Here is an 11,224-nt window from a genome sequence, read left to right as displayed (position 1 = left end):
ACGCTCTACCAACAGGAGCTCGCGTGGCCTGGAGTGTCTCTGTCTTTTTGGGTGTTAGGGAAGTTTTCAAGACCAGACACAAAGTCTGACACTCTCCCCTTTGACTCCACTCCCCTGAAAGGAGATGGTGATGATGCAGTTGTCATGTTCATTCATTCATTAATCATCATCTCCCTCACCTGGGGTGTGTGGGGGGGCGGGACTTGTCCCCGTCCTTCTTGCCTCAAGTTTCCCCTGCACAGAGTGGTTAAACCCCTTCCTGAGCCCCACAACTGGCAGGACTGACCCTCTGGGCTTCTAGAAGCTGTCATTGTCCGGGTAGTGCCTGCCTTCCTGGTGGGGACAGAGGGGCAGGAGGGACAGGCCACGGACAGGAACCGGGGCGGGGGGCAGTGGATTGCTGGAACCCCATCTGGAAAGTAGGAGTGGTTAATGTTTAAGGGTCACGCCACCTCCGAAAGCATGCTGGAGACAAGTTCCTCTTCTATGGGCAGTCACTTTTCAGACATCAGCCCTGGGCTTCCTATCGGGGCTTCCTCCCCGTCCTGTAACACCAAGGCACCATGACTCTTACCCCACAGATGCTACCTTTGCTGCTGCTGCTGCTGCTGCTGTGTGCAGGTGAGTGGGCCAAGGCGAGAGGACAGGGCCGGAGGCGAGAGGACCGGGCGGGCAGGGGCTGCCACTGACCCTTGATTCCCCACAGGGTCCCAGTCTCAGGATTCCAGATTTCAGCTGCAAGTGCAGACACCCATGATGGTGCAGGAGGGTCTATGTGCATTCGTGCCCTGCAGTTTCTTTTACCCCCCAGTCCAATACACTGAGGAGGACCCAACTCATGGCTACTGGTTCCGGGAAGGGACCAATACAGAGCAGGGTGCTCCAGTGGCCACAAACAACCCCAATCGTGAAGTGCAGCAGGAGACCCAAGGCCGTTTCCACCTCCCTGAAGACCTCGGGGACTACAACTGCTCCCTGGACATCAGAGACGCACAGAAAAGGGACTCGGGGACATACTTCTTTAGGGTGGAGAGAGGGTCTTATGTGAAATACAATTACATAGGGAGGAAATATTTCAAGAACTACCGGCTCTTCCTGCATGTGACAAGTAAGGAGTGGGGTCAAAGAGAGGACATGCATGGGTCCTGAGGGCCCCAGGGCAGGCCCGGGAGGGGACCCCCTGATTTCCATCCTGGCTGGGAGGAAACGGCTGGCCTGGTGTAGAGGCTGCTTCTGGGGGCACACGCAGGGCCTGGGTCTCTGTCTCTCTTTCTCCCTCAGCTCTCACACGGACACCTGACATCCACATCCAGGGGCCCCTAGAATCTGGCCAGCCCAAGAACATTACCTGTAGCGTGCCCTGGGCCTGTAAGAGGGGGACACCCCCGATCTTCTCTTGGATCGGGGATGCCCTCACCTCCCTGGGCCATGGGACACACTTCTCCTCGGTGCTCACCCTCACCCCGGGGCCCCAGGACCATGGCACCAACCTCACCTGTCGAGTGACCTTCCCTGGAGCTAACGTGAGCACAGAGAGGACCATCCAGCTCAACGTGTCCTGTGAGTGCCAGGCCAGGACACCAGGGTCCCTGAGGACAGTGGGTGCTGGGGGTGGGGGAGGCAGGGTCTAGAATTCTGGGGAGGAAGGAAAGGAAACACGCAACTCCACCCTTTTCCTATTTCTGTAGTTTCTGGGAGAATAGGGCCAACCCTCATCTTCCTGTCTCTGAAAACAATTATGTCTATCTGTCCAGATGCGCCCCAGAACCTGACCATCAGCGTTTTCCCGAGAGAAGGCACAGGTAGGACGCAACCTCTTCTCTCGGGCTTTGGCGGAAGGGGCGTCTGTCTCCACCCCTCAGAGCAGAGCTGGGGTTTTAGAACTCAGGTGGGAGAAAGGCTCAGGCCAGGTGTGGGGTAGCGGAGGTGGGACAGCACCCCCCCCACACTGGATCCTCAGCTTACAAACTGGCTTCCTCCCACTCCTGACCCTGTTCCCAAGGGGTTTTGCACAACCTCCATGCCTGATGGGTGTGCCGCTCCCTGGTGCGAGGGCTGTGTCCTCCTCCCAAATCTCGCCCTGTTCCCTTAGGATCTGGACCCTGCCTATTCCTGCAGTTTCCTTCAACATTCACATGATATTCTTTAAAATAGTAAGCGTAAAGTGTGTTGGTCTGCTCAGGCAGCCAGAACAAAATACCACAGACTGAAGGACTTCAGCATCAGACATTTATTCCTCACATTTCTGGAGACTGGCAAATATAAGGTCAAGCTTCCAAGGTTCCAGCCAATATGGTTCCAGGGGAGAGCTCACTCCTGGTGAGAGGGTGGCTTTTCGGCCGTGTTTTCTCTAGCACACCTGAGAGAAAGAATGCTTTCTGGGGCACCCGGGTGGTTCAGTCGGTTGGGTGTCCGACTTCGGCTCAGGTCATGATCTTGCAGTCGTGGGTTCAAGTCCTGCATCAGGATCTGTGCTGACAGCTCAGAGCCCGGAGCCTGCTTCGGATTCTATGTCTTCCTCTCTCTCTCTCTCTCTCTCTCTCTGCCCTTTCCCTGCTCATTCTCTCTCTCTCCCTTTCTCTCTCAGAAATAAATAAACATTAAAAAACTATTAAAAAAAAAAAGCAAGAAAGAAAGCTGTCTGGTGTCTCTTCTTATAAGAGCACTAACCCCATCCTGAGTGCCCTACTCTCATGATCTCATCTAACCCTATCACCTCCCAAAGGCCCATCCAAAGGGCTCCAAATACCACCGTATTGGGGGTTAGGGCTTGGACATTGAGCTTGAAGGGAACCCATTCCAGTCCCTGGCAAAACTGAATAAGAATAAAATACTGTTCAGCACCTGTGTATCTCCCCTCTTGGTTATCTTTCTAAACGTAATCTACGCATCTCCATTTAAAAACACACACATACATACACACCATATTGTATACGCTGCTCTACATCTTTATTATTTTTTTAAGGTTTTTATTCAAATTCCAGTTAGTTAATGTATAGCATAATATTAGTTTCAAGTGTATGAAATAGTGATTCAACACTTGCATACATCGCCTGGTGCTCACAAGTGCCCTCCTTAATCCCCATCCCCTATTTCCCCATTGCCCACCTCCTCCCCTCCAGTAACCATCAGTTTGTTCTCTATAGCTAAGAATCTGTTTCTTGGTTTGTCTTTCTCTCTCTCTTTTTCCCCTTAGCTCGTTTGTTTTGCTTCTGAAATTCCACATATGAGTGAAATCACATGGTATTTGTCTTTCTCAAACTGACTTATTTCACTTGGTTATTATTTTTCATAGACTTTTCACTGTGGCATAATTTTAGGTTTATATAGTACACAGAGTTTCCATAAAGCCCTCACCTAGCTTTTCTTGTTGTTAAAAGTCTTACATCGCCATGATGCATTTGTCCCAACTAAGTGATGTTAGTCCATGACTGTCTATGAGTACATAGGAAACCTTCTTCATGCTTACTGACGACTCCATGGTCTTCTAATTCAAAGTATATTACAATGTAAAGTACTTCATTAGTCCCCATTGGTGGAAAGCCACGGTGTTTCCAGACTTTTGATAAGACAAATAATACTGCAACAAATAACTCGTAAAAACATTCCCCATATGTGTACATGTGTCTATAAGATAATTGTCTCAAGAAGAAAAGTCCCAGATCAAAGCGTGTGTTTGTAATTTCTACAGAGACTGCCAAATAATTTGGTATGGAAGTTGTTCTGTTTATAATCCCAAACTGCTGAACATTTTCATTTCATCCTTGCTGATATCTTACGTGAACTCACTGCCATTTTAATTTGAATGATCATTTTGTAAACAACGTTGTGTATGTTTCGTTACATTTAAGAATCATTTGTATTTCTTTGTGGACTTTTTCTTAGTGATTTGAAGAAGCTCTTTTTATATGAAGGAAATCAGTTGTATGTTAGTTGAAAGGATTTATTTGCAGCCTAATAATGGCCTCTTTGACTTAGCATGTGGTGACTTTGTTAGGCAAAAACATGTGTGTTTTTTTTTTTCTTTTGAGGGGAAGTGTTGCATTCATTGGTTTCCTGGAGTTGGCTTTCACTGGTAGGCGGGAGCCAATTGTGTCCATGCTTCCTCAACTCTGGGTTTAGTGACATCTAGTTGGGTGCTAGAAATTGGCCGGGAGGGATGTGTTTACACTAAGGAAATTGGCAAATGTCACAAGTCAGGGTTGGGTTTTTTTTTTTCCCTCCCCTCCTCCCTCCCCAATGAGCTGGTTGTTAACCATTTACCAGTAATGTTGTGTGTACCAATATTTCCTTTCAAACCTCTGCCTTTCTGTCGTCTAATATTACTTTTTTAACCTCCAGAAGCCTCATATGTAAATACTCCCAAGCATACACATTCACTCAAGCCTTACAGGACTATTTGATTTTCCCTGACGTGCAGGGCCTTCTCACACCCCAGCCGTAGCTGCATTTTCTGTGTCTGCCTCCCTCAATTGCTCTTCCTTACCAGCATCATCCTCCAGCCAGCTCCCAGCCCCTCTCCTGCTCTGCTGTAGGCTCTCCTCCTCAAGGAAGCCCTCCCTGCCCTGACAGTGTCACTGAACTCCCATCCTCAGGGCTCCCTCCGCACAACGGACCCCTGTCACAAAACACATCACAGTGATTTGGGGGCATCTCGCTCACAAGACTGTGAACTCTCAGACCCGGCTAAATGAGACGGGTCTTTGTGAACTTAGTGAAAGACAGAACGGCCAGGTTCTTAGAGGCAAATCTGGGATCTGCATTGGCACAGATGGCTGAGGTAGGTGGGTGAGAAACAAGGCAATTCAGACGAATACAAGAGGGATTCTTAGAAAGGCTGTAGTTCCCGCTCCCAGCTCTGTCCCCTTGGGCTGACCCCAAACGTAAGAGCCCATCATGCTGTGGAATAGAAGAAACAGACTTAAATGATGTGAGGAAAAGAAAGAGACAGAGACACAGACACAGACAGAGATGGAGACAGAATACCCCTGGTGAGGGCCGGGGCTTAACTTGTTCTCTGTCTTGCCAGCACCTGAGGCTCTGGGCAATGGTTCATCTCTCCCAGTCCAGGAGGGCCAGTCCCTACACCTGGTCTGTGACCACAACAGTAACCCTCCTGCCAAGTTGAGCTGGACCCGGGGCAGCCTGACCCTGAAGCCCTCACAACCCTCAGATCCCGGCATCCTGCAACTGCCCCGGGTGGAACTGGGGGACCATGGGATATACGTCTGCCGAGCTCAGCACCCGTTGGGCTCCTTGGAAGCATCCCTGAGCCTCCTTGTGAAGAGTGAGTTGGAGCACACCTGGGAAGGATGCCTGGGTCCTGGGAGGTGGGGCTCCTCTGATTCCTCTCCTGTCGTCCTGCAGAACCCCCGAAGCTGTTTGGTCCCTCCTGCTCCTGGGAGGGTGAGGGGTTGCACTGCACCTGCTCTGCTCAATCCCAGCTGCCCCCCTCTCTGCACTGGCGGCTGGGGGAGGGGCTGCTGGAGGGGAACCACAGCGATGCCTCCTTGACCGTCACCTCCAGCTCCGAGGGGCCCTGGGCAAACAGCAACCTGAGCTTCATGGAGCCGCTGGGCTCCAGCCTCAGACTCAGCTGCGAGGCCAGGAATGTGCATGGGGAACAGAGCGCCACCGTCCTGCTGTTGCCAGGTCAGGGGGCTGTGTTGGGGTGAGGGGCGGGTGATGCCTGGAGGAAGGAGGTGCACGAGGCAGGATCGAGCAGAGAAGTGCTTCTGACTCTGGGCCAAAGGGCGCCAGAGGTCCAAGTCACCGGAAGGTTGGTGGGGGAGGGGCTGGGGGAATAGGCGGCTGGGATCCCATAGAGGGACGGGGGGACAGAGGAGCCAGTCCTGGATAGAAGTGGGCACAACCCGGGGTCATGGATTCCAGAAGGCTGGAGGCTTAGGTGCCTGCTTCATGGTGCTGGAGTTCACCCCGGGTGCCTCTTACCTGCAGGGAGACCAGGGCCCAGGACAGGTGTGCTTCAGGGGGCGATCGGGGGAGCTGGTGTCACGGCCCTGCTTGCTCTATGTCTCTGCCTCATAATCTTCTTCGCGTGAGTGGTGGCCCCGGTTTGGGTGAGGGCCTCGCGAGTTTGGGTCAGGGAGGGGACTCAGAAAAATCTCCCAGACTCAAAGCCCAGAGCTGGAGGAGCGCAGCGGGTTGAAGCTGCATCAGGAATTCAGCCTCCTGACCCCTGGGCCAGTGGTCTGTTCCCCATATGGGGTGGGTGGTTGCTGTCTGCAAGAAGGGAAGATGTGTTCTCACTATGGTCCCTGCAGCCAGACAGTTCTGGGGTCCCAGCAGTGAGCCAGCCAGGCTGAAAGGCCCTGATCTCTCTCCTCAGAGTGAAGACCTACAGGCAGAAATCAACCGGGAAAGCAGTGCACAGGAACGACGTCCATCCCACATTGAATACAGTCTCCCAGGTGAGTGGCGTGGGCATCTTTCTATCCAGTGTCCTGGGCTGGGTCACGAGGTGGCTTACTCAGCATGCCAAAAGATGAGTCCCTCCCTGACCACCCTTCCCCCAACCAAATTTGGTCCTCTCTTGGGATTTCTGGCTGCTGTCATCTCAAAGACTGGAGAGACACGTTTTCCTCTCCCCTCTCCTCCATTTAGACCCTTCCCTGCCGAGCCCCCACTGTCTCCCTCTTGGGGCACTGGCCTCACTCTCCACAACTCCACCTCTCCTCCCAAGCTTTGGGCAAGGAATTCCCAAACAGCTGTCACCCCTGTGCCTGCCCCCCACCACTGTCTAGATCAGCACAGTCCAACAAAAATATAATGTGAACCATGTGCATACCTTAAAAGTTACTAATGGCCACATTTAAAAGGTAGAGAGGGGCACCTGGGTGGCTCAGTCATTTAAGCATCCGACTTTGGCTCAGGCCACGATCTCACAGTTCCTGCGTTCGAGTCCCATGTCGGGCTCTGTGCTGACAGCTCAGAGCCTGGATCCTGCTTCAGATTCTGTGTCTCCCTCTCCCTCTGACCTTCCCTCCTCGTGCTCTGTTTTCTCTCTCTCTCTCTCTCTCTCTCTCAAAAATAAACACTAAAAAGTTTTAAATAGAGAGAAGCATGAGATCTATCTTAATATGTTTATTTAACTCAGTATATTCAAAATATTACTTCACCATCACATCATCAATAATCAATGTATAGGTTATTAATGAGATAGTTTGCATTCTTCTTTCTTCGTCTTCTTCTTCTAATTCTTCTTCTCCTTCCTTTGGTACCAAGTCTTTGAAATCCAAGGTTTATTTCACACTCATGGCACACCTCCATGAGGAATTGCCATGATTCACGTACTCAGTAGCCACATGTGGCTAGGAGTGACCGTATTTTACACGTATTTTACACAATTTCCTTGGGCTGGTGTTCTGTGATCTGTCCCATGCCCTCAAAAGGAGCTCCCTATCCCCAGGCAGAACTCATTCTCTGTGACTTTGTGCGTTTGCATGCATGATTTCCTCTGTCCCTCCCCATTTGTACCAGCCAGACCCCTAATCGCCTTTCACACTCCAGTCTCAATATTCCCCTGCCTTATGCAGGGAAACTCATCATGCCTCCCTGTAATAACCGCAGGCCTGTCCCCAGCACCCTGTGAGCCTCTGGGTGGGGGCGGGGGGTGAGGCAGAGCTCCTACAGGCCTCAGTGATTCTCACCCACACCCTTAGCACCCTTCTTCTGCCCACCAAATCACAATGTGCAATTAGATAATTTGCATGTGTGTGTGAGGGAGACAATGTGATACCGTCTCCTTGCTCTGATAGGCAAGGTCCTCTCTTGGGATTGTCTGTCTGAGGTCAGATAGGCTGTCTGAGGTCAGAGATGGTGTGTCCTAAAGAGTTTCTTGACCTTGCACACTCTGTCTATAAAATGGAATGACAACAGTTATATCATCCATAGGGGAGTGGTGGGGGGATTTGCAAGGAATCAATGCCATTATGATGAAAATTTGTTAAAGCTACAAATGAATGAGTGAGTCAGTGAGTGAATGAATGAATGCTCAGGAAATGGGCATGAAGTGGATAAATGGTTAAGTGTTCCCCAAGCCCCTACTTCCCTTCTCCAGACCCAAAGGCCAGCTCAAATGCCTTTCTTTCCTCCCACTCAGGATCACAGCCAGTCAGACAGCCGGTCAGACCCCGTTTCCCCAGCCGCAGCTGCCTTCCCCTCAGAGAAAGAGGGGAAGCTCCACTACGCCTCCCTCACATTCCATGGGCTGAGGCCACACAACTTTCAGGACCGGGAGACCACCGAGTATGCAGAGATCAAGACCCAGAAATGACGACCCCACCCACGGCCCCCCTCAGGAGCCCAGACAGGGCATCTCTGAGAAAATGCGTGTCAGGCACTGATGTTTTTTATTTTTATTTTAAAATTTTTTTAATGTTTATTTATTTATTGAGAGACAGAGAGAGAGAGAGAGAGCACAGATGAGCGGGGGAAGGGAACAGAGAGAGGGAGACACAGAATCTGAATCAGGTTCCAGGGTCTGAGCTGTCAGCACAGAGCCCGACGCAGGCTCAAACTCATGAACCACAAGATCATGACCAGAGCCAAAGTCAGATGCTCAACCGATTGAGCCACCCAGGTGCCCCTAAATTTTTTTAATGTTTAATAATTTTGAAGGAGAGAGAGAGAGCATGGGCAGCGGAGGGGCAGAGAGAGAGGGAGACACAGAATCCAAAGCAGGGTCCAGGTTCTGAGCTGTCAGCACAGAGCCCGACATGGGGCTTGAACCCACAAACGGTGAGATCATGATCTGAGCTGAAGTTAGATTTTAACTGACAGAGCCACCCAGGCGCCTTGTAAATCTCTTTCTGCATGTAACTAACAGGAGAAGATATTTCCCAATACATGTACCTAACGAAGGATCCATCCACAGTATAAAAAGAATATATAGAGATCTTCCAAAAGTCAGTAAGAAAAAAGCAGACAACTCAATAAAAAGGAAAGAAAGTCAAAAGGCCAATTAGCAGATAGAAAGGTGTTTAACTTCAGTAGCTGCCAAGGAAATGCAAATAAAACCCCCAATGCTGTGCCACAGCACAACAACCGCATTGGCTAAAATAATAACAATATCAAGAATATCAAGTGTTGGAGACATTACATTAAGGGAAATAAACCACCATCAAAAAACAAATACTGCATGATTCCAGTTATACAAAGTATCTAAAGTAATCAAATTCTTAGAAATTTGGGGAACCCCCAGGGAGGGGGAAATAGGAAGCTTCTATGTAATAGGTAGAGTTTTAATTCTGCAAGATGAAGATTTTCTAGAGATCAATGATGTGCATGCAGCTAGTACACTTAAAAATGTTTACGAGTGGGGCGCCTGGGTGGCTCAGACGGTTAAGTGTCTGACTTTTGATTTCAGCTCAGGTCATGACCTCACAGATGTGGGATGGGGCCCCAGCTCCTAGCTGAGCATGGAGCCTGCTTAACATTCTCTCCCTCTCTCCCTCTCTCCCTCTCTCCGTCTTTCTCTCTCTCTCTCTCTCTGTCCCTCCCCCTTTTGCATGTGTGTGCTTTCTCTCTCTCTCTCTCTAAAAAAATGTTGAAGATGGTAGACATTTATGTTGTGTTGTTTTGGTTTGGTTTTTTACCACAATACAAATAAGTGATGTACATAGTGGTTACCAAAGAGCTGAGAGGTTGGGAGAGTGGGTGGACAGTTAGTATTTAATAGGCACAGAATTTCACTTAAAAAAGTTCTAGGGATGGATGGTGGGGATGGTTGCACAATGTGAATGTACTTAATGCCACTAATTGTACCTTTAAAACAGTATACTTTACCACAATAAACATTTTTTTTTTTCCTTGGGGCACCTGGCTGGCTCAGTCGGAAGAGCATGAGGCTCTTGATCTCGGGATCGTGAGTTTGGGCTCTACGTTGGGTGTAGAGATTACTAAATAAATAAATAAACTTAAAAAAAATTTTTTTTCTTGAAGAATACCAAGTGTGCTTCAGCAGCACATATACTAAAATTGGGAAGATCCAGAGAAGATTATTAGCATGGCCCCTGGACAAGAATAGCAAGTGTCGGTGAGGATGTGGAGAGGGTTACTGAAACTCTCATATATCGCTGGGCCAGGGTGGGGAGTGAGAATTGGTACAACCATTTGGAAAAATGTTTGTCACTCTCTACTAACACTGAGCACAGGAGCCAGTAATTTCACTGCAACGTGTGTATCCGACAGAGGGGCGCACAAACATTTCACCAAATGCGTGTGAGGAAGTTCATGGCAGCTGTGGTTGTAATGACTGAAAAATGGAACCTGTCCAAATGCCCACCAGCACTAAGACAGGTAGATAGTCGACAGAGTATCCATGCAGTGGAAGAAGGAAACGAGCAACCCATACAACAAGGGAGAATCTTAGAAACATAATGTGGAGTGGAAGAACCCAGACACAAGAGTCCCCACTACGTGACAGCCTTGTTATAAGGTTCAGAAACAGGCAAAACTAATCTTTGTTGTTAGAAGTCAAGATACTGGCTACTGTTGGGGGGCGGGGGGGGGTAGTGACTGGAAGGGGGCAGTGGGGGTGTCGTGAGGGCTCCAGGTAAGATCTGTGTCTTGATCTGGGTCCTAACTGCTCAGATGTGGTCACTCTGTGCAACATTTTTGAGTAACACACTGTGATTTGTGTCCTTTTCTACATGAATAGTACTCTTTAACAAAATTTGCATTAATCGTTCTTTCTTTCTTTCTTGAGAGGTAGAGACACGTGAGTGGGGGAGGGAGGGAGGAAGGGAGAAAGAGAGAGAGAGAGAGAGAGAGAGAGAGAGAGAGAGAGAGAGAGAGAATCCCAAGCAGGTGCTGTGCTGCCAGCCCAGAACCCAACGTGGGGCTTGATCTCATGAAACCAAGAGATCATGACCTGAGCTGAAACCAAGAATCAGATGTTTACATGACTGAGCCACCCAGGTGCCCCCACGTTCACATTTTTTAAAAAGATTATCCTTGCAAATATCTAACTCTGATTTCTCCAGACTATAAGCTCCCCCAAGGCAAGGACAGCACTATGTCTGGCCCTATGTTTTCAGAGCCCAGCCTTGGACACAGCACATGCAGTGGGCTCAGGAAAGCTCTGAAATGCTTTGCACTTGAGTGCAAGGGGATGATGTGCATAGGGCCTTCAACTTGTATTTCCAGCCCAAGGCTTTCTCCTAGACTCTAAATCCCTATGTTTTCCTGGACATCTCTCCCT

The 11,224-nt window shown here is 49.5% G+C and overlaps 1 protein-coding gene and 1 non-coding gene across 2 annotated transcripts; both read left to right on the top strand.

The window, feature by feature from the left end:
- Positions 1–480: 480 nt before the first annotated feature.
- On the top strand, positions 481–8,456 carry LOC122493783 (sialic acid-binding Ig-like lectin 13). Its single transcript, XM_043598381.1, has 9 exons — positions 481–621; positions 707–1,108; positions 1,282–1,560; positions 1,755–1,802; positions 5,030–5,287; positions 5,368–5,652; positions 5,959–6,058; positions 6,350–6,431; positions 8,123–8,456. The coding sequence occupies exons 1-9, from the start codon at positions 564–566 to the stop codon at positions 8,294–8,296; spliced, it is 1,686 nt and encodes a 561-aa protein (XP_043454316.1). The 5' UTR covers positions 481–563; the 3' UTR covers positions 8,297–8,456.
- Positions 8,457–9,973: 1,517 nt separating this feature from the next.
- On the top strand, positions 9,974–10,080 carry LOC122495340. Its single transcript, XR_006300412.1, has one exon. It is a non-coding gene; the product is annotated as a U6 spliceosomal RNA (small nuclear RNA).
- The last annotated feature ends 1,144 nt before the right edge of the window (positions 10,081–11,224 follow it).

The sequence above is a fragment of the Prionailurus bengalensis genome, chromosome E2, assembly GCF_016509475.1.
Source record: "Prionailurus bengalensis isolate Pbe53 chromosome E2, Fcat_Pben_1.1_paternal_pri, whole genome shotgun sequence".
Lineage (NCBI taxonomy): Eukaryota > Metazoa > Chordata > Mammalia > Carnivora > Felidae > Prionailurus > Prionailurus bengalensis.
Note: the sequence above shows the minus strand (reverse complement) of the source record. Positions and strands in the feature narration are given on the sequence as shown.